Source organism: Dipodomys merriami, unplaced genomic scaffold, assembly GCF_024711535.1.
Source record: "Dipodomys merriami isolate MVZ:Mamm:240054 unplaced genomic scaffold, mDipMer1.0.p SCAF_20, whole genome shotgun sequence".
NCBI lineage: Eukaryota > Metazoa > Chordata > Mammalia > Rodentia > Heteromyidae > Dipodomys > Dipodomys merriami.
Window position 1 is genome coordinate 27,420,872 of NW_027203382.1, and position 27,310 is coordinate 27,448,181.

Below are 27,310 nucleotides of genomic sequence, written 5' to 3' on the forward strand. Positions count from 1 at the left end.
AGCTAAGAGTCTCTGGGAATTTCCTGCCTGGGCTGACTTTGAACTGAGATCCTCAGATCTCAGCTTCCTGAGTCGCTAGAATTACAGGTGTGAGCCTTGTGAACCCTTTAATTGTTTACTTTTTTTTTTTTTTTTTGAGTCGGTCATGGGGCCTGAACTCTGGGCCTGGGCGTTGTCCCTCAGCTCTTCAGCTCAAGGCTAGCGCTCTACCACTTGAGCCACAGCACCACTTCTGGCTTTTTTCTTTTTGCTTATGTGGTGCTGGGGAATTGAACCCAGGGCCTCAGGCATGCAAGGCAAGCACTCTACCACTGAGCCACCTTCCCAGCCCTAATTGTTTACTTTTATGCTTTGTGTGTGTGCCAGTCCTGGGGCTTGAACTCAGAGTTTGGGTACTGTCTTTTAGCTTTTGTGCTCAAAGCTAAGCCACTTGAGCCTCAGTTCTACTTTCTGGCTTTTTGCTGGTTAATTGGAGATAAGAGTATCATGGCTCTTCTAGCTTCAAATTGTGATCCTCAGATCTCAGCCTCCTGAGTGGCTAGGGTTAAAGGTGTGAGCCACTGGTGCTTGGATTTCTTGTACATGTATGAATTAGTACTGGCTTCCATATATGAGAGAGAACATGTGTCCTTTGTTTTCCTGGACCTGAATTACTTCATATACCATAATTTTATGATGTAATATTCTTTCTAATGAATGAGAAAAAATCCATTGTGTTTATATACTACATCTTTGTGTGTGTGTGTGTGTGTGTGTGTGTGTGTGTATGTATGTATGTATGTATATACGTGTATGTATATATGTGTGTGCACGCGCATGAACATGTGCACTAATCCTGGGGCTTGAATTCATGTCTTGGGTACTGTTCCTGAGCTTTTTCTTTTTTTTTTTTTTTTTTGTCCAGTCGTGGGCCTGAACTCTGGGCCTGGGCACTGTCCCTCAGCTCTTCAGCTCAAGGCTAGCGCACTACCACTTGAGCCACAGCGCCACTTCCGGCTTTTTTCTTTTTGCTTATGTGGTGCTGAGGAATCAAACCCAGGGCCTCAAGCATGCAAGGCAAGCACTCTACCACTGAGCCACCTTCCCAGCCCCTTCCTGAGCTTTTTCTTGTTCATGGCTAACATTCTACCATTTGAGCCACAGCTCCACTTTCAGCTTTTTAGTAATTGAAGAGGAGTCTCATGGACTTTACTGTCCAGGCTGGCTTCAAACCATGATCCTCAGATCAAAGCCTTCTGAGTAGCTAGGATTATAGTTGTGAGCCACCAGCTCCTGGCTTGCTACATCTTCAACAACTTCTTCTTCTTCTTCTTCTTCTTCTTCTTCTTCTTCTTCTTCTTCTTCTTCTTCTTCTTCTCCTCCTCCTCCTCCTCCTCCTCCTCCTCCTCCTCCTCCTCCTCCTCCTCCTCCTCCTCCTCCTCCTCCTCCTCCTCCTCCTCCTCCTCCTCCTCCTCCTTCCTCTTGCTCCTTCCTCCTTCCTCTTGCTCCTTCCTCCTTCCTCCTATTTCCTTCTTCCTCCTATTTCCTTCTTCCTTCCTCCTTCCTTCTTCCTCTTCTCTTCTTCCTCCTCCTCCTCCTTCCTCCTTCTCCCTCCTTCCCTCCCTTCCTCCCCCTCCTCCCCTCCTCCTCCTCCAGCTCCTCCTCCTCCTCTTCTTCCTCCTCCTCCTTCTTCCTCCGTCCTCCTTCTTCCTCCTCCCTCCTTCCCTTGTCTTCTTCCTTCTTCCTTCTCCTTCCCTCCATCCTTCCCTCCCTCCCCCCCACCTCCTTCTCCTCTTCTTCTCCTGCTCCTGCTCCTTCCCCTTCCCCTTCTCCTCCCTCCTCCTCCTCCTCTTCCTCCTCCTCCTCCTTCTTTCTCCGTCCTCCTTCCTCCTCCCTCCTTCCCTTGTCTTCTTCCTTCTTCCTTCTCCTTCCCTCCATCCTTCCCTCCCTTCCTCCCCCCCACCTCCTTCTCTTCTTCTTCTCCTGCTCCTGCTCCTTCCCCTTACCCTTCCCCTTCTCCTCCTCCTCCTCCTCCTCCTCCTCCTCCTCCTTCTACTTCTTCTTCTGTCCTTATGGGGCTTGAACTCTGGGCCCAGGCACTGTCCCTGAGCTCTTCAGTTCAAGGTAAGCACTCTACCACTTGAGCCACAGTGCTACTTCCAGCTTTTTCTGTTTATGTGGTACTGAGGAATTGAACCCAGAGCTTCATGCATGTGAAGCAAGCACTCTACTGCTAAGTCATATTCCCAGCCAACTTTATTTTTGCTGGTACTGGTGCTTTGATGGCTGTCCCTGAACCTCTTTGTGCTTAGGGCTAGTACTCTACCACTTGATCCACAGTGTCACTTCTAGCCTTTTTCTGAGTAGTTTATTGGAGATAAGGGTCTCATGGACTTTTCTGCCTGGGCTAGCTTTTAACCATGATCCTCAGATCTCAGCCTCCTAAGTAGCCAGGCTTTGCTACAACTTTTTAATGTTTATTTTTATTATTATTTATTTTATTTTTTGTCAGTCCTGGGGCTGGAACTCAGGGCCTAGACACTGTCTCTGAGCTGCTTTTGCTCAAGGCTAGCACTCTGCCACTTGAGCCACAGCAGCGCTTCTCACTTTTTCTGTTTGTGAGATGAACCCAGGGCTTCATGCATGCTGGGCAAGCACTCTACCACTAAGCCACATTCCCAGCCCTTTTTAATGTTTATTATATAAATTGTTTTGGAGTAGTTATCAGCATAAAGCATTTTTTCTCTGTTTATAAAATGGGTCTGTATGTGTTTGTTTATATAGAAACAATGGAAAAACAAATACGGTATAAATGAAAGCCAGAAGATCGCAGATCGTTCAAAAATGACAATGAGAGACTTCATATATTATCTTCCAGATAAAAATCCCATGGCGTAAGTAAAATACTTGTTTTTAAAGTTTCTTGTTTTCCAAAAGCATATTGGTAAGATTTATGGTGTTATACTGTCTTTTTAGGTAAATTCTTTTAAACAAAAACTATTTTTCTTTTCTTTTTGTGCTGGTAATTGAACTCAGGGCTTCACTTGTGTTAAGTACACTCTTTACTGCTGACACTACTGCTGAGCTCCATTTCCATCAAGTAACTGCTTGTTTGAATGGTTAATGGTGCCCCTTATCACTAAGATTAGAATTAAGCTTGTTTTGTTATATTAGTTACCAGTATTGTAGTAAAACCAACTAGACATTTTTCTAATTAAGTTGCAAGTTCTGTTTCTTACTATAATCTGGCTGAAGGTATGATGTAGCTTTTTTTTTTGTTGTTGGTTGTAAGGGCCTGAACCCTGGGCCTGGGCACTGTCCCTCAATTCTTCAGCTCAAGGCTAGCGTTCTTCCACTTGAGCCACAGAGCTGCTTCCAGCTTTTTCTGCTTATGTGTTGCTAGGGAGTCGAACCCAAGGCCTCATGCATACAAGGCAAACACTCTACCACTGAGCCACCTTCCCAGCCCCTGATCTAGTTTAAAAAAAAAATAATTTACTTGATTGTTATTAAAAAGGCAACATACAGAGGGATTATACTTACATGGTCAGGTAATGAGTCCATTTCCTTTTGTGTAGTTTCTTCTTTTCCCTCATTCTTTTCTATTCCCTCCCTCTTATTTCCACTCATGATTTGTATAGATTTACTTTTCTTCAGTGTCCATTGAGCTCCACTTCTGCCCTTTTTCCCTTGAGTTCTCTTCTCTCCCTCCCACCCTTCAGTAGCTGTCCACTTGAATACTCCATACATGTGGTAAAGAAGACAGAATCATCAAAAACTAAAAACTAAAATAATAAAGGAATTAAAAAAAGTCTCGGCGTTCATTACAGTATGTATATTATTTTATATAAATATGAAGAGGCAAAGATGGTCTATATTTTTTTTTTGGTCATGGGGCCTAAACTCTTGGCCTGGGCACTGTTCCTCAGCTCTTCAGCTCAAAGCTAGTGCTCTGCCACTTGAGCCACAGCAGCACTTCTGGCTTTTTCTGCTTATGTGGTGCTGATGAATTGAACCCAGGGCCTCATGCATGCAAGGCAAGCAGTCTACCACTGAGCCAACTTTCCAGCCCCAGAGATAGTCTACTCTTTATGTCATACTTTGTAATTAAATATAGTGCAGAAGGGATAAACTTAACCTATGTTACATGCATGTAGGACATGTATCAATGAACATAAGGTTAGATACCAGGGATTCATTACTTTTTTTGTATAGTTAATACATGCTTTAAATATAAATTGAATGCAGTGTAATTTGAAGGATTAAATCCTTCAAGAACAAAACTTCTTGTTTTGTGTGTGTGTATGAGTCCTGGGGCTTGAACTCAGTGCCTGGGAGCTGTCCTTGAGCTTTTTTTCCCTCAAGGTAAGTGCTCTACCACTTCAACTAGAGCTCCACGTGTGTGTGCGTGTGTATGTGCGTGTGTGTGTGTGTGTGTGTGTGTGTGTGTGTGTGTGTGTGTGTGTGCGTGCACACTGGTCCTGGTGCTTGAACTCAGGGCCTAGGCATGAGCTTTTTCCTCAAGGATACTACTCTACCACTTGAGAGCCATACTTCCACTTTTGGCTATTTGATGGTTAATTGGAGTCTCATAGACTTTCCTGCCAGTGTTGGTTTTTGCTGGTTTTTAACCATGATTCTAGTTCTTAGCTTCCTGAGTAGCAAGGATTACAGATTATTTTATTTTATTTATTTTTTTTTGGGTCCAGTCATGGGGCCTGAACTCTGGGCCTGGGCACTGTACCTCAGCTCTTCAGCTCAAGGCTAGCACTCTTATCACTTGAGCCATAGTGCCACTTCTGGCTTTCTTTTTCTTTTTCTGCTTATGTGGTGCTGAGGAATTGAACGCAGGGCCTCATGCATGCAAAGCAAGTGCTCTACTACTGAGCCACCTTCCCAGTCCCAGGATTACAGATTTGAGTCACTAGTGCCCAGCTATTTTTGTGCTGGGGATAAAATCCTAGGCTGGGCATGGTAAACAGAAACTGAGCTAATTTCTCAGGTTATAACTGCAAAATTGAAGTGTTATGATATACTGTATTAAAAAAATGCAGAGAAGTTAATCAATAACATGTAAATTGATAATTCAAATTTTTGTCTTTTTTTTTTTTTTTTGCCGGTCTTGGGGCTTAAATTCAGGGCCTGGCCTTTGTCTTTGAGCCTCTTTGTGTTTACAGCTAGTGCTCTACCACTTGAGCTATAGCACCACTTCTGGCCTTTTCTGTTTATGTGGTACTGAGGAATTGAACCCTGGGCTTCTTGCATGCTAGGCAAGCACTTTACCACTAAGCACATTACTAGCCCTAAAGTTTTTGTCATTTGTGTTTAATAGTTCTTCACTGGAACAAGAAAAGAAAAATGAAAAATCAGTGACTCCAGTTCAAACAAGAGAGTAAGCATCTCATCTTATATTCTGTCATGTGTATTCTTCTATTTGTTTTTCTTTTTTCAGTACTGGGGATCAAAGTTAGAGCCTCACACACATTGAACTACCTCCAATTTCTTCTCATTCTGAAAAATAAAATCAGTGGTATTTCCTATTATAGTTTGCTTCTGATAGGTGTTTTTCTTTGCTTTTTTCTTTTATTTTCTTTCTTTCTTTCTTTTTTTTTTTGCCAGTACTGAGGCTTGAACTCAGGGCCTGGGTTACTATCCCTGAGTCTCTTTGTGTTCAAGGCTTAGTACTCTACCACTTGAGTCACAGGGCGACTTATGGCTTTTCTGAGTAGTTATAAGAGTCTTATGGACACTTTTCTGCCCAGTGGACTTCAAACTGCGATTCTCAGATCTCAGCCTCTATTTTTTTTTTTTTTTTTGTCGGTCTGGCCTGGGTGCTGTCCCTCAGCTCTTCAGCTCAAGGTGAGTGCTTTACCATGTGAGACACAGTGCCATTTCTGGTTTTCTGGTGGTTTTTTTTTTTGTCAGTCATGGGGCTTGAACTCTGGGCCTACAAGATGTCCCTCAGCTCTTCAGCTCTTACCACTTGAGCCATAGCGCCACTTCAGTTTTCTAAGTGGTTTATTGGAGATAAGAGTCTCATGGACTTTCCGGCCTGGGCTGATTTTGAACCATGATCCTCAGATCTCAGTCTCTTGAGTAGCTAGGATTATAGCTACTGGTGTCTGGCTTTTTTTTTTTTTTTTTTGGTTGGTCATGGGGCTTAAACTCTGGGTCTGGGCACTCTCCCTCACCTCTTTAGCTCAAGGCTAGCGCTCTACTACTTGAGCCACAGCTCCACTTCCAGTATTCTGCTGGTTTATTGGAGATAGGTGTCTCACGGACTTTTCCTGCCCAGGCTGGCTTTGAACTGTGATCCTCAGATCTCAGCATCCTGAGTAGCTGGAATTAAAGGTGTGAGCCACCAGCACCTGGCTTTTTTGTTAGATAGGGTTTTACTATGTAGCCTAGCTGGCTTTGAACTCAGAGTTCTCCTGCCCCAGCAATTATTTATATAGTTGCATAGATTAATTTATCTTTACTTTCAGTAGGCAAGAAAATAAGGGTACTCTTGATGCTGATGAAAATGAAGAAATGGAAGAAGAGATAGATGATGGGCCATTGCTGGTCCCTCGTGTAAAAGTGGCTGAAGATGGCTCTATTATTTTGGATGAAGAAAGGTAAGTTAGTGTGAGAGAAATGAATAGAATGGGACTAGAGAAGGAGGAAAAAGAGAAGTTGAAAAGATGGTGGTTTCATGATAATAGATCTGCTTTTGTCTGAGGAAAGATCCTATTTCTGGCCCTCTACTATTTTTTATTTCTTTTTATTTTATTTATTTTTTTTGTCGGTCGTGGGGCTTGAACTCGGCTTGGGCGTTGTCCCTGGGCTCATCAGCTCAAGGCGAGTGCTCTACCACTTGAGCCATAGCACCACTTCCAGGTGGTTTATTGGAGATAAGAGTCTCACGGACTTTCCTGGACTTTCCTACCCGGGCTGGCTTTGAACAGCGATCCTCAGATCTCAGCCTCCTGAGTAGCTAGGATTACAGGCGTAATCCACTGGCGCCTGGCTTGGCCCTCTACTATTTTTTTTTTTTTTTTTTTTGGGTCCGGTCATGGGGCCTGAACTCTGGGCCTGGGCCCTGTCCCTCAGCTCTTCAGTTCAAGGCTAGCGCGCTACCACTTGAGCCACAGCGCCACTTCCAGCTTTTTTTCTTTTTGCTTATGTGGTGCTGAGGAATCGAACCCAGGGCCTCAGTCATGCAAGGCAAGCGCTCTACCACTGAGCCACCTTCCCAGCCTGGCCCTCTACTATTAAGTACATATTTTTATTTTTTTTTGTTGGTCGTGGGGCTTGAACTCTGGGCCTGGGCATTGTCTCTGTGCTCTTCAGCTTAAGTTGGGTACTCTACAACTTGAGCCACAGCACCACTTTAATGGAAAAGAGTCTCATGGGGTTTCCTGCCTGGGCTGGCTTTGAACCTGGATTCTCAGATCTCAGCCTCCTGAGTAGCTAGTTTTACAGGGGTGAGCTACCAGCGCCTGGCTTATTAAGTAAATATATAAAAGAGATAAATTAATAGGAAAATCAAGAAAATGAAAAATCTTTGCCAGTTTGTTTTTTGGGATGGTATTCAGTATTGTACTGAGGGCCTCAAGTTTGCTAGTCAGGTTCTCTTAATATTTTGAGCCACACCTCTAGCCCTTTGGCAGTTTTATTAATAAAAAATATAATATTTAAATTTGATGATAAGGATATATAAATAGAATCCTGCTCTTGTTTTGTTTTTCTTGATATTGGTGCTTCAACTCCAGACCGATTGCTGTCTTCCTTACTGCTAGTGATTCGCCTTTTGAGCCCACATCTCCATTTCTACCTTTTTCCCTGGTTAATTGAAGATAACAATCTTGGATTTGGCTGGCTGGCTTTGAATTTCAGTTCTCAAATCTCAGGCTCCTGTTGATTATGGTGGCATATGTGGTTAATGTAGAGGAGAATGAGCAAGATTATTAGGAGTTGAAATCTCAATCTCCTGACTAGCTTGGATTATAGATATTAGCTACTACTCTTTAATCTTTTGTTTTTGTAATGGTGATTTCACTGCTTATTAAATACGTAAAAGCATATTTAAACTGCTTTGGCTGTAGGACTCTAAGCTATAAATATGAAATACTTATAATTCTCAAAGTTCCTGTTGTGTGTAGCATAGTGTGTATTTATATTTATATACATGTTTATGTATAGACAGCATTTGAGTGCCGCACTTTTTTTTTTTTTTGGTGCTGGTCCTAGGGCTTGAAACTCAGGACTTGGGTGCTGTCCTGAGCTTTTTTGCTTAGGGCTATTGCTCTACCACTTAAGTCATAGCTCCATTTCTAGATTTTTGGTGATTAATTGGAGAAAAAAGTCTCATTGACTTTGTTGTTCCTGGCTGGTTTTGGACTGTGCTCCTCATATCTCAGTCTTTTGTGTAGATCAGTTGCAGGTGTGAGCCACTGGCACCTGGCATAAAACACGTATTTTAAGTAATGCAAGAATATTTTGTAAATTTTATATTGTTAATCGATTTAAGAACAGGTTTACATTTCTTTCTTTTTTAATCTAATTGTTGTTTTTTAAATGTGGTACCGAGGAATTGAGCACAGGGCCTCATGAATGCTAGGCAAGCACTCTACCTCTAAGCCATGTTTCCAACCAGGTTTACATTTATTTCTGCATTTTGGGCATAACATTTATGTGGAAATTAACAGATATTTTGAATATATATATTTAAATGTACTTTACGTATTTTCCAAAGGTATATTGGTGTACTTTTTATGTGACTTGTGTTGTAAATTTAATATCTAAGTACTTAAATCTAATTTACTATTTATTTATTTTTGATGTAAATTTATTTGAAAATTTGCTTTTTTCAGTTTAACTGTTGAAGTTTTAAGGACAAAAGGCCCCTGTGTTGTTGAGGAAAATGACCCTATATTTGAGCGAGGCTCTACAACTACCTATTCCAGCTTTAGAAAAAACTGTTACTCTAAACCATGGTCAAATAAAGGTAATTACTTATTAAAATTATTTGAGATGAATTGATGTTTGATGTTTCTGATTAGATCTCCCTTGAGTAATACGTATATTAATATGTTGTTTTCTCTTTAGCTAATATTATTGTCACTTTCCATCTATCCCTGTGCAGCTATATCTCTGTATCTTAGAAATTGTTTTTAGGCTGGATGTGGCGGCTCATGCCTGTAATCCTAGCTATTCAGGAGGTTGAGATCTGACCAGCCTGGGCAGGAGAGGCCATGAGACTCTTTTTTTTTTTTCCCTCTGGTCATGGGGCCTGAACTCTGGGCCTGGGCACTGTCCCTCAGCTCTATCACTTGAATCACATTGCCACTTCTGGCTTTTTCTTTTTTTTTTTGGTCGGCCGTGGGGCTTGAACTCTGGGCCTAGGCGCTGTCCCTCAGCTGTTAAGCTCAAGGCAAGCGCTCTACCATTTGAGCTACAGCGCCACTTCAGGATTTCTGGTGGTTATTGGAGATAGGAGTCTCAAGGTCTCTCCTGCCCGGGCTGGCTTTGAAGCACGATCCTCAGATCTCAGCCTCCTGAGTAGCTAGGATTACAGGCGTGAGCCACCAGCGCCCGGCCACTTCTGGCTTTTTCTGCTTATGTGGTGCTGAGGAATTGAACCCAGGGCCTCACCATGCAAGGCAAGCACTCTATCACTGAGCCACCTTCCTAGCCTGGGGCATCAGACTCTTATCTCCAGTAAACCACTCAGAAAACTGGAAGTGGCGCTGTGGCTCTAGTGACAGAGCACTAGCCTTGAGCTGAAGAGCTGAGGGACAGTGCCCAGGCCCAGAATTTAAGCCCTACCACTGACAAAAAAAAAAAGGAGAAAAAAGGGCTGAGAATGTGGCCTAGTAGTAGAGTGCTTGGTTAGCATGCATGACACCCTGGGTTCAATTCTTCAGTACCACATGAGTAGAAAAAGCTGGAAGTAGCACTGTGGCTACTCAGAGACAGTGCCCAGGCACTGAGTTCAAGCCCCAGGACCGGCAAAAAAAAAAAAAAAAAAAGAATGGAAAATTAACATTACTAAAGTCATAATGTTCTGTGTCAGATAGTATTGTGTAATAAAATCTGTCTTGGTAAATTATGTTATTTAGCCTAGTGTTGGTGACACTTGCCTGTAATTCCAGCAGTTAAAATAGAAACACAAGGCCCCCTAATCTACATAGACCCTTCCTACTACCTACTACTGTAGGTAGTACCTAGTACATGTCTATAAATCCATAATCCAGTGTATAATAGGTGGAGGTAAAAAAAAAGAAAAGGAAAAGCAAATGATGGAAACTGGAGGATTGCAAGTTCGAGGGCTATCCTAGGCAACATAATTGACTGTCTCAAAAAAATCTATCGTGTGTGTGTGTGTGTGTGTGTGTGTGTGTGTGTGTGTGTGTGTGTGTGTGTGTGTGTGTGTTTGTGTCTCTCTCTCTCTCTCTCTCTCTCTCACTTGGTAGAGTACATGCCTTGCAAGTGAAGATCCTGAGTTCAAACCCCAGTATTGACAAACCAAAACAATGGTGGGGCTTGTTAGTGTTTTCTGTTATAAAAGCAGTAGAAGCCAAATGCTGGTTACTTATACCTTATAGCCTAGCTGCTCAGAAGGCTGATTTATGAGAGTTGAGATTGGAGCTGTACACCATTGGTTTACTTCTATAATCCTAGCTATTGTGGAGGTTGAGATCTGAGAATCCACATTTGAAGCCTGCCCAGCAGGGATGTCCATTAGACTCTTACCTTTAATTAACCACCCAAAAGCCAGAACTAGAGCTATGCCTCAAGTGGTAGACTTTTGAGCTCAGAGATAGTGCCCAGGCACTGAGTTCAACCAAGCACTGCCACCAAAAAATAAAATAGTAAGATTGGAAGCCAGCCAGGCAGAGACTCTTATCTTCCAATAAACTAGTAACAAATTGGAATTGGAGGCCTATGTCAAGTGGTAGAGCACCAGCTGTGAGCTAAAAAGCCAACTGAGAGCTCAAGGCCCAGAATTTAAGCCCCAGTGCTGTCGCATGTACACAGAAGTATTAGAGCTTTGTGAGAAAATTCAAATATGGTAGAGGATGTAGAATAAAATGATTGTATAATTCTATTTTCTGTCACTTTCACCAAGTTTTATCAAGTTTCTCATGTATTTTTCCCGTTAGACATTCCTTACTATCTTTTTTTTTTTTTTTTTTTTTGTTGGTCATGGGGCTTGCTCTCGGGGCCTGAATGCTGTCTTTCAATCTCTTCAGCTAAAAGCTAGTGTTCTACCACTTGAGCCACAGTGCCACTTTCGGTTTTTCTGGTAGTTTATTGGAGATAAAAGTTTCATAGCCTTTCCTGCCCAGGCTGGCTTTGAACTGTGATGCTCAGATCTCAGCCTCCTGAGTAGCTAGAATTACAGGTGTGAGCCACTGGTGCTCCACTACTATATTCTTTCTTCCCCCCTCTTTCTCTCTTTCTCTCTCTCTCTCCCTCTCCAGTCCCCTTCTGGGGCTTGACCTCTGGGCCTGGGCTGGGTCCCTGAGCTTTTCTGCTCAAGATTAGTATTCTGGTCCCTGAGCTTTTCTGCTCAAGATTAGTATTCTACCCCTTGAGCCACAGCTCTACTTCTGGCTTTTTTTGTAGTTTAGTGGAGATATGAGTCTCAGGCTTGGGGGGGGAGGGGGGAAGGAGAAGGATTGGGATTGGGGGGGAGGGGGGAGGCTGGAAAGGGATGTGAAGGGTAAACAAAGGAGGAGGCTGCAATGCTTGGTAAGAAATGTACTCATTATCCTGCCCATGTAATTGTAACTCCTCTGGACAGTATGTTCACAAATAAAATAAAATAAAATAAAAAAAAAAAAAGAATCTCAGGCTTTCCTGCCCAGGCTGACTGACTTCAAACTGTGATCCTCAGATCTCAGTGCTCTGAGTAGCTAGGATTACAGGTGTGAGCCACTGACCCTCTGCTCTTCTGCGCTCTCTCTCTCTCTCTCTCTCTCTCTTTCTTTCTCTCTCTCTCTCTCTCTCTCTCTTTGGGTTGGTCATGGGGCTTAAACTCAGGGCCTGTGTACTGTTCTTGAAGCTCTTTAACTCAAGGCTAACACTTCTACCACAGTGCTCCAAGATAAGAATCTCCAAGTCTTTCTTACTTGGGCTAGCTTTAAACTGTGATCCTCTGATCTCAGCCTCCTGAGGAACTAGGAATATAAGGGGGAGCTACTAGCACCCAGGTTTCTTTTTGTCTTTTTGACTGGATCTCTCTGTGTAGTTTAGATGGCTTTGAACTCAAAATCCTCCTCTGCCTCCCAAGTGCTAGGATTTCAGGCATGCACTACCAGTCCCATCCTTAGCTACTTTATTCATACGCTATTTAGCTCATCTTGGTTGGACACATAACTCAATGCTGGCCATGGATGGCAGTCTTTTAAAGGCATTTAAAGTGAGGTCAGATAAAAAAAATTAGCTGCTTTGTATGAACACAAAAATTACGAATGCCCTTTTTTTGGATTGTTTAAGATGCTTTTATAGTTGAGCGCTGGTGGCTCACCCCTGTAATCCTAGTCTTCCCAGGCAGGAAAGCCCATTAGATTCTTACCTTCAGTTAACCACCAGAAAACTGGAAGTGGCTCTGTAGAACGCTTGCCTTAAGCAAAAAGACTCAGAGATAGCACCCAGGCCCTGAGTTCAAGCCCCATGGCTGACCAAAAAAGGAAAAAAAGATGCTTTTATGCATACCATTAGCTTCTATCCCATGAAATTAAGTACTGTGAATTTTTAAACTCATACATAATGTTTCTCTTAATTTTGTTTTTAAAAAGATTACTTTTTGGTTATTTTAAATCTTTTATTTTTACAGAAACAGATATGTTTTTTTTAGCCATCAGCATGGTAGGAACGGACTTTTCTATGATTGGACAACTTTTTCCTCACAGAGCAAGAATAGAAATTAAGGTAAGGTAAACTTAACATGCTTGTTTGGAAACAATCTGCAAAGTTTTAAATGTGTGTGTATGTGTGTGTGTGTATGCACACATATATGTGTATATTGTACTATATATATAATATTAAAATATATTTTGCATATAAAAGGTAAAAAAAATACAAATACACGTCTGGTTTAAATGACAGTTTTTTGTTTTGTTTTTGCCTATCCTGGGACTTGAACTTGAGCCTGGGCACTGTCCCTGAGTAGTTTATTGGAGATAAGAGTCTCACGGGGACTCTTCTGACTGGGCTGGTTTTGAACCACAATCCTCAGATCTCAATAATTAAGAGTAGTTAGGATTACAGGCATGAGCTACTGGTGCCCAGTGACAGTTTTTTCCTTCACTATTTCTCCTTTATTACTTGAAAAGCAAATAAGGTTTCTCAGTTCAAATACAGATACATCTCTATCACTCTTATTTCTCAAATATGTTTGAGAGTGTACTGATAAAGGCACTGAATTTAAGTGTTGATATAAAGAGAAGACACATATGCCAGAATAGTTTGAATATTTTTTTTTTCCCCCTTGGTCACAGGGCTTGAATTCAGGGTTTTGGTGCTATACTTGAGTTCTTCTACTCAAGGTTAGCAGTCTACCACTTCTGGTTTTTTTTTTTTTGTTTGTTTTTGTCCGGTTGTGGGGCCTGAACTCTGGGCCTGGGCGCTGTCCCTCAGCTCTTCAGCTCAAGGTTAGCACTCTACCACTTGAGAGCCACAGCACCACTTCCAGTGTTTTTAGCTTATATGGTGCTGAGGAACAGAACCCAGGGTCTCATGCATGTGAGGCAAGCACTCTACCACTGAGACACTTTTCCAGCTCCCCACTCAAGCATTTTTTTTAAGCAAAAATATGGGATAGACATACATTAGTGTTAATGTTTTTTGTTTTGTTTTGTTTTGTTTTGTTTTGTTGGGGTTTGAACTCTGGGCCTGGGCCTGGTCCCTGAGCTCTTTAGCTCAAGGGGAGCGAGCTCTACCACTTGAGCTACAGCACAACTTCTGGTTTTCTGGAGGTTAATTGGAGATAAGAGTCTCATAGACTTTTCCTGTCCAGGCTGAGATCCTTAGATTTCAGCCTCCTTAGTAGCTAGGATTATGGACGTGAGCCACTGGCACCCGGCCTAGTGTTACATTATTTTTACTGTATTTTAGCAAAATGAATGAGATTTTTACTGAAGATTTTATCTTCATGGATACTAGAGTTAAAACCCTGTGGCTTTAACTCAGGGCCTGGTTATTGTTTCTGAGCTTTTTTGGTCAAGGTTAGTGTTCTGTCACTTTAGCCACACCTCCACTTCCAACTTTTTGGTAGTTAAGTGGTGATGATAGCCTCATGGACTTTTCTGCTTTAGCTGCCTTTGAATCTCAGTCCTCAGATCTCAGCCTCCTAAGTTGCCATAATTTAGGTATAAACCTCCAAATATTCTTCAGTAATTTGAGGAAAATTGTTACATTTCTTGACTTTTTTTTGTTGACAGAATAAATTTAAACGTGAAGAGAAAACAAATGGATGGAGAATAGACAAAGCATTCCGTAAGTAATAATGCCTTCATTTATCATTTGGAGAGGCTAAAAATGTCCAATATTTTTCTTTGACTTTAGTGTGTTCTAGATTTGTCTTTATATTGGTTAAGAAGCATAAGACTGGAAATTTTCTATTTAACATCCTGGTTTTAGTACTGCTACAAATCCATTGACAAAGGATTAGTTAAAATATCTAGAAGCAGATTAAGAGTCCTTGCCAAGAGATTACCAAGGTGCTATGTGTTTATTGTGAGGGACTAAGTTTAAAAGATTGTTTCTGGAAAATAGAACACAATGGATGAATCCTTCCTGCTGTCAACTTATCATTAAGTCATCAGCACTGGCTGACCACGTGCTGTGTATAGATGTTTATATCAAGTGCTGAAGATACAGTGGCAATCAGGACAGTTGAGAATCCTTGTGTGTATAGGTGTGTGGGTGTTTGTGTGAGTGTGTATATGCCTGGGGCTTGAACTCCGTCTTGAACATTGTTCCTGAGCTTTTTTTTTTTTGGTCAGTTGTGGGGTCTGAACTCTGGGCCTGGGTTCTGTCCCTCAGATCTTCAGTTCAAGGTGAACACTCTACCACTTGAGCCACCCCGCCACTTTCGGTTTTCTTGTGTTTTTTTTGGAGATAAGAGTCTCACGGACTTTTCTGCCCGGGCTGGCTTTGAACCTTGATTCTCACATTTTAGCCTCCTGAGTAGCTATCTAGGATTTCAGGAGTGAGCCACTGGGTGCCTGGCTTGATTACTATTATTATTTTTTGATATAGTGGTGCTGCTGAGTATTTAAATATGTTCCTGAGTATACTAAACTTACATTTTATAATTATTTCCTACTTTACTGCTATTTGGGGAGGGAGTAGATAGTGAAATGATTAAAAATGCCTAAATAGATAGGCATTTTGAAGACTTAATCATCTTCACATTTGTTATTTGTTGTTGGAGATTAAATCCAGTATTTTGTGCTAGCTAATAAGAATGAGCACTGTCACTGAACAGCCTTTACATTACAGGCAGTTCAGAGTGTAGTTTGAAACTGGCAAAGAATATACATGTACCATCACCCCAAATCATATATGGAACATTTTTGTTATTTCAGAATTTTTCTTGGTTTCTGTTCAAGTCAAACAAAATCTATCCTTGGGCTGGGAAGGTGGCTCAGTGGTAGAGTGCTTGCCTTGCATGCCTGAGGCCCTGGGTTCGATTCCTCCACCACATAAGCAAAAAGAAAAAAGCCGAAGTGGCGCTGTAGCTCAAGTGGTAGAGCGCTAGCCTTGAGCTGAAGAGCTGAGGGACAGTGCCCAGGCCCAGAGTTCAGGCCCCATGACCGGAACCCCCAAAAAACCCCCGAAAAACAAAATCTATCCTACTGGCTCAATGCAACCACTATTTTCATTTGAATTCCCACATATTCACTTAGCATATGCTACAACTGAGGGTTGAGCACTTGCTAGACAAGTGCTCTGCCTCTCAGCTACACTCCACAGTTTTTTCTTTTATTGCTGACTGGTGTTCTATTATCTACTTGTTTATCCATGGTCCTAGTGATAAGTCTGTTTTTGATGTATGATTCTTTACAAATGACAAAGTACTTTTCCTTCTTTAAAAAAATAACTTGAAGGTTATTTTCCTTTTATTTTTTTTTAAACAGAAGAAAAACGTCCTTTTGACTTCGATTTTTTTGCTCATTTACTTCAGAAAGTTCTTGCTGAAGAAGAGAAAAGAAAACAAAAATCTGTTAAAAATCAGAGTTTGAAGGAAAAGTCCTCCAAACCACGGAAAAACGTAAAAGGTATTCATTTTTTTTTTGCTGGTATTGGGATTTGAACACAGTGCCATGTGTTTGTTAGGCTGATGCTCCTACCACTTGAACCACATTACCAAAAGTATTGATGTTTTAAAAAATATAATTTTGTTATTATTAAGGTGTTGTACAGATGGCTTTCTAGGCAGGTTTTCTACCACTTAGATCCATATCCATTCCAGACCAATAATATGAAATGTGTGTGCGTGCGTGCGTGCGTATCCCAGTCCTGGTTGCTTGAACTTAGAGTCTAGTGTTCTTTCTGAGCTTTGTTTGCTCAAGGCTGGCACTCTACCACTTGACCCACAGCTTCACTTCTTGCCATTTGATATTTTATTGGTGATAACATTCTCATGGACTTTCCTGTCTGAGCTGGTTTTGAACCACTTTCCTCAGATCTCAGCCTCCTGAGTAGCTAGGATTATAAATGTAAGCCATCAGAGCTCAGCCCAGTAATTTTTTTTTTTTTTTTGGGTCCAGTTGTGGGGCCTGAACTCTGGGCCTGGGTGCTGTCCCTCAGCTCTTCAGCTCAAGGCTAGCACTCTACCACTTGAGCCACAGCGCCACTTCCGGCTTTTTTCTTTTTTGCTTATGTGGTACTGAGGAATTAACCCAGGGAGGGCCTCAGGCATGCAAGGCAAGCACTCTACCACTGAGCCACCTTCCCAGCCCCCAGTAATGTATTTTGAAATCTTTTTCTTTTTTCTTTTCTTTTCTTTACCTTTTTTCCTTCCTTCCCTCCTTCCTTCCTTCCTTCCTTCCTTCCTTCCTTCCTTCCTTCCTTTCTTCCGTTCTTCCTTCCTTCCTTCCATTCTTCCTTTCTTCCTTTCTTTTTGTCAGTCGTGGGGCTTGAACTCAAGGCCTGGGTGCTGTCTCTGGGCTCTTTCACTCAAGGCCTCAAGGCTAGTGTTCTACCACTTGAGCCTTAGCTCCACTTCTGATTTTCTAGTGATTAATTGGAGATAAGAGTCTCAATGCGTTTTCTCCCTGGGGTGACTTTGAACTGCAACCCTCAGATCTCAGCCTCCTGGGTAGCTAGGATTACAGCTGTGAGCCACGGGCACCTTGCTAAAATCTTTTTTATTACTATATATAAACCTGTTTCATATATACACTGTATATACATTTATATAAAACAGTAATATGTCTCTTTATGTGTGCGTATGTTTATATATGTATATATGTACATATATAAAACACTATTACTGCCTGTATAGATTTTTTTTTTTTTGGTTGGTTGTGGGGCTTGAACTCTGGGCTTGGGTGCTGTCCCTGCACTCTTCAGCTCAAGGTGAGCGCTCTACCACCGCCACAGCGCCACTTCAGTTTTCTGAGTGGTTTATTGGAGATAAGAGTCTTAAGGACTTTCCGGCCTGTTTGGCTTTGAACCATGATCCTCAGATCTCAGCCTCCTGAGTAGCTAGGATTACAGGTGTGAGCCACTGGCGCCGGCTTAGATTTGTAAAAATTAAAAATCATATGTGCTTGAGATAGAACTTGTGACACCTGTTACATTCTAATAAGGACATTTATAGTTTATTTTATTCTTACTTTAGTTTCTCTTCAATTTTTTTAATGCAAATATTATTACAGAGGACACCCTTGAATACATATCTTTCTCTTTCAGGATTTTTTCTGGCCAGGTGCCTGTGGCTCACACTGTTATCTAGTTGCTCAGGAAGCTGAAATCTGAGGATTTCAGTTTGGTACCTGCTGAGCAGAAAGGTCCTTGAGACTTATCTCCAAAAAAAGCCAGAAGTAGAGTTGTGGCTCCAGTAATGAATGCCATCTATAAGTTAAAAAGCTAAGGACAGCCGGGCGCTGGTGGCTCACGCCTGTAATCCTAGCTACTCAGGAGGCTGAGATCTGAGGATCGTGGTTCAAAGCCAGCCCGGGCAGGAAAGACCGTGAGACTCCTATCTCCAATAAACCACCTTAAAACCGGAAGTGGCGCTGTAGCTCAAGTGGTAGAGCACTCGCCTTGAGATGAAGAGCTGAGGGACAGTGCCCAGGCCCAGAGTTCAAGCCCCACGACCGACCAAAAAAAAAAAAAAAAAAAAAAAAAGCTAAGGACAGTGCCAGGCTCCTGAGTTCAAGCATTAGTACTGGTACAAGAAAAACATACAAAACAAACCAAACAAAAATATTTTTTATAAGTTGTTCATATATTTATGCCTAATTCTTTTGTTTCCAGTGAAAAAAGTTACTAATGTAGGAGTGAATGATGATCCAGATGAATCTGTGAGTACTAAAATTTCTGATACAGAAAGATCTCTGAAGGATGCTCAGACAGTTGAAGAAGAATCTCTGATTTCATCAGGACAGGATTCAGAACAAGTTGTATTAGAACAAGACCAAAATCAAAAGAAAAGGAAAAGGAAGAATCAAGATGAGACTAATGAACAGCAAGTAGAAAACCTTTTAGGAAATGTCACAGTTCATACAAATCCATCTGAAAGTGAAGTAAACAAGAGTAAGTTGATTATGCATTCTAAAAGGCTACATTTACTTGAGGAGACAGACATGCATAGTAATATGGTGTATACCATAGTTATATATTGTAGCAATTAGTAACATATACAAATAACATTATTAAATAATTTTAATTTTAGAGTAATGAAAGAATTTATTAAAAGAACAAAAGTTGTTAGATTTTTCTCTGAAATATACTTCTGACATGTATTATTAGGTTTTTCTTTCTTTTAAATTTAAAAATTTTTTTTTATTTTTTGCCAGTACTGGGGCTTGAACTCAGGGCCTGGGCACTGTCCCTGAGCTACTTTTGCTTAAGGCTAGCACTCTACCACTGAACCACCTTCCCAGCCCCCCATCTATATGTTTTAATAAATCACCCTATGTCCTGTTAATTGAAGTAGTAAGATGTATACATAATAGTATTTACTTTTTTATGACTTTTATTATATAACTCATAATGCAGGATAATTTAATGATTTACAAATCAGAACTTAGAAATCAGACAGATGACTATGTCTGAGTTCTTTCTTTAAGGTAAGTCAAGTTGTATCTGACTTACAAATAGTAAGTGACTTTCATTGGGTAAGTTACTTAAGATCTTTTTCTTTTCTTTTCTTTCTTATTTTTTTTTTCTTTTGGCCAGTCCTGGGGCTTGAACTCAGGGCCTAGGCACTATCCCTGAGCATCTTTTTTGCTCAAGGCTAGCGTACTACCACTTGAGCTACCGTACTACTTCCAGCTTTGTGTGTTTATGTGGTACTGAGGAGTTGAACCCAGGACTTCATGCAAGTACTCTACCACTAAGCCACATTCCGAGCCCCTCACTTAAGATCTTTATACTCAGATGATTATTGTATATGAGGAGGTTAATAATAGTAGTACCTTTTAGTAGGATTACTTGGATTATTAAATGGGATAATTGGGACTAGGGGTATAGCTCAAGTTGTAGGGTGCTTGTCTGGCAAGCACAAGACCCTGAGTTCAACCCCCAGTGCCACCAAATGGAAAACAAAAAAGGAGTACTGGCCCATTAAATGGGATAATGTGTTTCTTGGACTTGAGAGTTCATGCTATTTATTAAGTATTCAATAAGTGATACCTATAATGTATTTTCAGTTACTTTACTTGTGATAGAGCAAAAGACTAGCAATGTCTGCTTTAATTTCCGGAATAATGTAAACCAAATCAATTTAACCAGTAATATGAACCAAATCAATTTAACCACTTAAAAATTAAGTAAAAGGAAGGTTGTAGCTCAGTTTGGTAACACTCATATAATCTTTGTACTTGGGGAGCTAAGGTAGGAGGATCTCCAATTGGAGGCCAACCTGGGTGACATACGTAGACTCTGTCTCAGAAAAACAAAACAAAAATAAAAAGAATTTGCTGAAACTGAAGAGGAAACAGGACTGATCTTCGAAATGTACAAGAGGTTTAGAGTTTTGCTGTGCTGTAAATCAGATGTATGGCTTATGAATTAGAACTTGCATGTTGAATGGATCAATATTTTGTAAGAAATTTAAATGTTAAATGTAAATTCCTTCTGCTTTATAAAAGTATATTATCTTGGAGGTGTGGCTCAACCAATTGAATGCCTGCCTAATACATATGAAACATTAAGTTCAGAGTCTAATACCACCAAAAGGAAAAAAAGTGCATTTTATTTTCTTTTGTAGAATAACATACAATTTACATTCTTAGGTAACAGTCATGTTTTATGTCCTGAGACAAGTGAAGAATGCAGTACACAACAGCTTTCCTGTCGGGAAAACGTAGATGACATTGTGGGGTTAGTGTCTAAAGAAAAAGTTGAGAAGAGAACTGACCCCATCCTTCCACCAAGGTATTTGTAGGTCTTTATTGGCTTTATCTACATCTTTTACTCGTTACTGAGAAAGGCTGTCAATAGTAGATTTGTGTTTCTTCTTTTAGTTTTTTTTCATTCTGTTTAATTTATGTTGAAGCTCTGGTTCATATATACCTAATAATGTGTCTTGTTAAAATTGCCTTTTATCATTGTATACTGTCCTGTGTATTGTAATTTGTTGTTGTTTTTTGGTTGGTCCTAGGGCTTAAACTCTGGGCCTGGGCACTGTCCCTGGGCTCTTCAGCTCCAGGCAGGTGCCACTTGAGCCACAGTACCACTTCCGGCTTTCTGATGAGTAACTAGAAATAAGAGTGTCATGGACTTTCCTGCCCTGGGTGGTTTTGAACCGTGATCCTCAGATCTCAGCCTCTGAGTAGCTAGGATTACAGGCGTGAGGTGCCCGGCCTTGTATTGTACTTTAAACAATTTTTTTTTAATCTTTTGAGACAAAGTCTTGCTATATAACCCAGTTTGTCCTCTAAATTGGGATCTTCTTACCTTAGTTTCTAGAGTTCTGGAATTACAAATGTTTGCTACTATATCCTACTGGTTCTCTTTTTTGATGTTTATTTTGCCAATGTAACTTTTAATTAGTATGTTTATGTTTTTAAATTTACTTTGTTGTTGTTATAAAGGATGTACAGAGGGATTACAGTTATATAAATCAGGTAATGAGAACACTTCTTTTGAATAGTATCATCCTTAGGCAAATGCTTTATCTTTGAGTTAAAGCACCAGCAGAGACTTAGCCCTTTCCTGGTTGAATAGCATTGTATTGCTTATATGTATTGCATTCTCTTCATCTGTTTGTCAGTTAATGGATATTTGGATTTCCATCTCTTTTCTATTGTGTGTTATGTTGCACTGAACACAAGAATTTAAATACCTTTTGAGATCCTGATTTCAATTCTTTTGGAAAATACCTAGAAGTGGGATTGCTAGATTATATATTTACTTATTTATGTACATATTTTGGTGCTGGGTCTTGCTCTTGCTTGACGTTTTTCCCTTAAGACTAATAGTCTGCCACTTAAGCTACAATTCTGCTTCTGGATTTTTGGTTTTGATTGGAGATAAGAGTCTCAACTGGGCAATAGTGATTCACACTTGTAATCGTAGCTATTCAGGAGGCTGAGATCTGAGGATTGTGGTTTGAAGCCCGCCTGGACAGGAAAGCCTAAGACTCTTAAGCCTAATAAAGCATAAAAATAACTGGCAGTGGAGTGAAGGGACAACTAACACACATGCCTATTACACATACCTACCAACACAACACCCTCACACGCCTACACGGATCTATACATACCCACAGTCTTTTGGCCATGAGTTAAAAACCCAGGAACAGCACACACACACATACCTCTGATTTACCTGTGGGCTGTCTTTGGACTAACGTCCTTATATTTCAGCCTTCTGAGTAGCTGTGTGCCACTAACACTCAACTATTCTTTTATTTGAGAAACTGCCATACTATTTTCTTTTCTTTTCTTTCCTTTTTTTTTTTTTTTTTGTTGGTCGTGGGCTTGAACTCTGGGCCTGGGCGCTGTCCCTCAGCTCAAGGCTAGCGCTCTACCACTTGAGCCACAGCGCCACTTCCGGCTTTTTTTTCTTTTTGCTTATGTGGTGCTAAGGAATCGAACCTAGGGCCTTATGCATGCAAGGCAAGCGCTCTACCACTGAGCCACCTTCCCAGCCCCATCAATTTATTTTTTTTGTGCTGGTTCTGGGGCTTGAACTCAGAGCCTCACAACCTCTCTTGGCTGTTTGCTCAAGGATAGCACTCTATCACTGAAGCCATACCTCCACTTCTTTTTTTTTTTTTTTTGTTGGTCATGGGGCTTGAACTCTGGGCTTGGGTGCTGTCCCTCAGCTCTTCAGCTCAAGGCGAGCACTCTACCACTTGAGCCACAGTGCCACTTCCGGTTTTCTGGTGGTTTATTGGAGATAGGAGTCTCACGGTCTCTCCTGCCCGGGCTGGCTTTGAACCACGATCCTCAGATCTCAGCCTCCTGAGTAGCTAGGATTACAGGCGTGAGCCACCAGCGCCCGGCAATACCTCCACTTCTTATGTGTTGGTGGTTAATTGGAAATTTGATTCTGGAGTTATTTGCTGGGGCTAACTTCAGACCTTTATCCTCAGGGCTGAGAATGTGGCTTAATGGTAGAACGCTTGCCTAGAAGCCCTGGGTTCTATTCCTCAGTACCACATAACCAGAAAAAGCCAGAAGTGGTCCTGTGTTGAAGTGGTAGAATGCTAGCCTTGAGCAAAAGAAGCGCAGGGACAGAGCCCAGCCCCTGAGTTCAAGCCCCAGGACTGGCAAAAACAAAACAAAAAAACTCCAGGGGCTGAGAAGGTGGTTCAGTGGTAGAGTGCTTGCTTTGCATGCATGAGGCCCTGGGTTTGATTCCTCAGCACCACATAAACAGACAAAGCCGGAAGTGGTGCTGTGACTCAAGTGGTAGAGCGCTAGCCTTGAGCTGAAGAGCTCAAGGACAGCACCCAGGCCCATAGTTCAGGACACACGATTGACCCCCCCCAAAACAAACAAACCCCTCCAAAGCCCCCCCCCCCAAAAAAAAAACACGAAAAGAAAACCAAACCTTTTTCTTTAGATCTCAGCTTCTTGAGTAGATAGGATTACAGGCATGATCCACTGGGTCTTGGCTTCTTGTAGAGATTTTATTTTATTTTATTTATTTATTTTTGTCAGTTGTGGGGCCTGAACTCTGGGCCCGGGCGCTGTCCCTCAGCTTTTCAGCTCAAGGATAGTGCTCTACCACTTGAGCCACAGCACCACTTCTGACTTTTTCTGCTTATGTGGTGCTGAGGAATTGAACCCAGGGCCTCAGGCATGCAAGGCAAGCACTCTACCACTGAGCTACCTTCCCAGACCGTTGTAGAGATTTTAAAGATATTAAGTTTTTCCAGTACCATTTGTTGAAGACATTGTTCTTTTCCTATAGTATAGTTTTGGTACCTCATCTAACCAAACAATATACATAGAGATCTTCTGATACTGTTAAAAGACAAATACTAGAAAAAAGAAATGAGCAAAGAAACTATGACTAGATCTGTTTGTGTGTTGAAACAGTGATAATATATGGCCATCATTTAAAAAATTTACATTTCATAATATAGTTATTCCTGGTTTCAACTTGTACTTGTATGAATTGTACTTTATATGACTTTTTGTATGTGTGTTTGTATGTATGTTTGTGTATGCTGATGTGCGTTTGGGGTTTGAACTCAAGACCTTATGTTCTCCCTTAGCTTTTTTACCTCCAGCATTTTTGCTCATTGTAGATAACAGTTTCTTGGATTTGTCTAGACTGACTTTAAGCCATGGTCCTTAGGTCTGAGCCTCCTGAGTAGCTAGGATTACAAGTGTGAGCCATGGTCACTTGGCCCTTAACATCTTTTAAAATAGTATAAAAACATGTGTTAGTAAGAGGCGCTATGGCTCAAGTGGTCTAGCACTAGCCTTGAACTGAACAGCTGAGGAACAGCGCTCAGGCCCAGAGTTCAAGCCCCATAACGGACAAAAAAACATAAAACAAAAACGTGTTACTTGGAATTCAATCCTCTGTGATAATATAATTTAATTTCCTTTCCTTAGTAATCAACCAGATACCATGCCAATAGCTTCTAAGTCTTCAGAATCAAGCACTTCAGATTTACCCCCATCAGAAGTTGGAGATGTAGCATTTTATGAAGTGAATAATTCTGACAGTAGTTGTACAGAAGGAAAACATGTTGACTTAGAGAAAAAATCAGTGTAAGTATTTTACATCATAAGATTTATTTCAAGTATTTGTTCTTAAATATTTTCCCAACTCTCCTGTTTTGTGATGATATGGATCAAATCCAAGGTGTTGTACATATTAGGCAAGTGTTGTATTGAGCTACACCCTCAACTTTGGATAGTGTTTTTCTTTTTGAGATCCTAGACTGGGACTTGAACTTGGTATCTGATGTTTTCGCTCATTGGCTAGTGCACTACCAACTGATCCACTCCTGTTATTTAAAAATAACAATTTTTAAGTTGTCATTATAAAGTTGTGATGTATAAATAGTTACAGTTAGGTAAGTCAGGTAATTTTAGACAGTCTCACCCCTTCCCTTACTGTCTCCCAGTTTTCCTCTCCCATCCTCACCCACAGTTGTATAGTACATTTTCAACATTGTGTGTAGTGAGTACCACTACTGCATTTGTTCACCCTTTGTCCTTCAGGTCTGTGACCCTCCCTCCCCTTACCTTCCCTAAGACAGATAAACAAATAAGACAAAAAGAAAAAAGCCTGGCACCTGTGGTTCATGCCTGTAATCTTAGCTATGATCTGGTTCAAACCAGCCAGGCAGGAAAGGGGGTGAGACTCTGATCTCCAATTAACCACCAGAGAACTGGAAGTGGTACTGTAGCTCAGGTGGGTAGATCAATCTCCTTAAGCTAAAAAGCTGAGGGACAGAGCCCATGCCCAGAGTTCAGGCCTTACGACCGACCGACAAAAACAAAACAAAACAAACCCCAATAAAGATAAAACCTCTTGTTTCCATTTGCTAGAATTCATTTTGATTGATAAATATTACTTTATATGATTAGAGGCACATAGGCATTTCACCTTTGTATTCCTCCCCTAAGAATATACTCCTTTGGTTTCGTTGTGTGTGAATTCCTAGAGTCCACACCTCCAACACCTGGGTAGTGTTTTTTTCTTTGTTGGGTATGGCGCTTGAACTCTTGGCCTGGGTGCTGTCCCTCAGCTCTTCAGCTCATGGCTAGCGTTCTACCACTTGAGCCACAGCACCATTCTGGCCTTTTCTGCTTGAGTGGTGCTGACGAATTGAACCCAGGGCCTCATGCATGCAAGGCAAGCACTCTACCACTTAGCCACCTTTCCCAACCTTCCTTCGTAGTTTTTTTTTTTTTTTTTTTTTTTTTATTTTTTTTGGGTCCGGTCGTGGGGCCTGAACTCTGGGCCTGGGCGCTGTCCCTCAGCTCTTCAGCTCAAGGCTAGCGCTCTACCACTTGAGCCACAGTGCCACTTCCGGCTTTTTTCTTTTTGCTTAATGTGGTGCTGAGGAATCGAACCCAGGGCCTCAGGCATGCAAGGCAAGCACTCTACCACTGAGCCACCTTCCCAGCCCCCCTTCGTAGTTTTTAATGAGAAATTATTATTTTTTTTTTTTTTGTGGCTGGGACTTGAACTCGGTATTGACACTTTCTGATACTTATTGGCAGGCATCCTACCACTTGAGCCATGCCTCTAATCCTGTGATAGCCATTTATAAGAACAATTTAGACTCTATCTAGTCTGATCTTTCAGTTTTCTTTGGTATTATAATAAGGAAGCTTTTAAATATTTTTTCAAGATTCTGAAAGGGTTATTATTATTATTTTTTGGTGGTGCTGAGTATTGAACCCATGGCCTTTTTTTTTTTTGTGAAAATACTGTACAGAGGGGTTACAATTACATGGGTAAGATAATGAGCACATTTCTTATCAAGCATTGTAGCCTCCTCCTTTGTTTCCTCTTCCCATCCCTTCGTATCCTCTCCTCCCCCCCCCCCAAAGGTGTAAAGTTTGTTTTTCGACTTAACGGCTTGTACATCTCATTGTTTAAATGGAACCCATGGCCTTTTGCAAAGTGCTCTACTTTTGAGCTATATCCTCAGTCCCTCAGTGTTTATAGTTCTATTTGTATATGAATGTATATTGTTCTCAATTTAAATAGTATTGACTTTTCTTAGGGAAATTGATCAAGCAGAAAATATCAAACCATTGTTGAGAGTTCGTCACCAACGACCTAAACCTAATCTGTCCAGGGCAATTGGGAAAAAATTAGGCAAAACAGATGCCGAGAGCAAGAGTTCACAGTCAGACAATTCAGTTGAAAAGGTATGGTAAGATATTTTATGGATATTAAAATTATAAAATTTATTCCTAAGTAGATAATATTTACCAGCTGCTCTTAACTGATATTAAAATGAATGCAAAAAGGTAAGGCATTAAACGTTGTTTCTTATTTTACTAGTTGTATTATTTCAAAGATTCTCAGTGTTTATAAGTTTATTTCCTTCATATAAAATGGTTGTTCCATTTTTTTGTTTTGTTGGTTATAGGGCCTAAACTCTGGGCCTGGGGCATTGTCCCTCACCTCTTCAACTCAAGGCTAGTGCTCTACCACTTGAGCCACAGTGCCACTTCTGGCTTTTTCTGCTGATGTGGTGCTGAGGAATTGAACCCAGGGCCTCATGCATGCAAGGCAAGCACTCTACCACTGAGCCACCTTCCCAGCCTCCCAAATATTTCTTAAGCTACACATTAAGTTATTAACACAGCCTCTATAATGTCACATTTATGCTTGTACTTTTCTTGTCCTCCCTGAATCCTGGGATTATATGTTTGTACCATCAAATTTGGCTATTTTATTTTATTTATTTATTTTTTTTGGGTCCAGTCGTGGGGCCTGAACTCTGGGCCTGGGCACTGTTCCTCAGCTCTTCAGCTCAAGGCTAGCACTCTACCACTTGAGCCACATCACCACTTCCGGCTTTTTTCTTTTTGCTTATGTGGTGCTGAGGAATCGAACCCAGGGCCTCAAGCATGCAAGGCAAGTGTTCTACCACTGAGCCACCTTCCCAGCCCCAAATTTGGCTATTTTAAATATATCTTTCTTTCTTTTTTTTTTTTTGGCTGGTCCT

General features: G+C 41.1%; 1 protein-coding gene across 5 annotated transcripts in view; it reads left to right on the forward strand.

Annotated features, from left to right (window-relative positions):
* The window catches only part of Bdp1 (BDP1 general transcription factor IIIB subunit), a 105,183-nt gene that overhangs the window by 8,537 nt on the left and 69,336 nt on the right, over positions 1 to 27,310 (forward strand). For 3 of the 5 annotated variants that reach the window (XM_070031314.1, XM_070031315.1, XM_070031318.1), the window contains exons 3-13: positions 2,764 to 2,873; positions 5,312 to 5,371; positions 6,465 to 6,596; positions 8,835 to 8,968; positions 12,806 to 12,900; positions 14,412 to 14,466; positions 16,113 to 16,253; positions 18,460 to 18,738; positions 20,442 to 20,583; positions 24,225 to 24,383; positions 26,357 to 26,504. In XM_070031314.1, the coding sequence (XP_069887415.1) occupies positions 2,764 to 2,873; positions 5,312 to 5,371; positions 6,465 to 6,596; positions 8,835 to 8,968; positions 12,806 to 12,900; positions 14,412 to 14,466; positions 16,113 to 16,253; positions 18,460 to 18,738; positions 20,442 to 20,583; positions 24,225 to 24,383; positions 26,357 to 26,504 (1,455 nt within the window). The remainder of the gene's footprint in view (positions 1 to 2,763; positions 2,874 to 5,311; positions 5,372 to 6,464; positions 6,597 to 8,834; positions 8,969 to 12,805; positions 12,901 to 14,411; positions 14,467 to 16,112; positions 16,254 to 18,459; positions 18,739 to 20,441; positions 20,584 to 24,224; positions 24,384 to 26,356; positions 26,505 to 27,310) is intronic. The other 2 variants (XM_070031317.1, XM_070031316.1) reach the window with 2 other exon arrangements.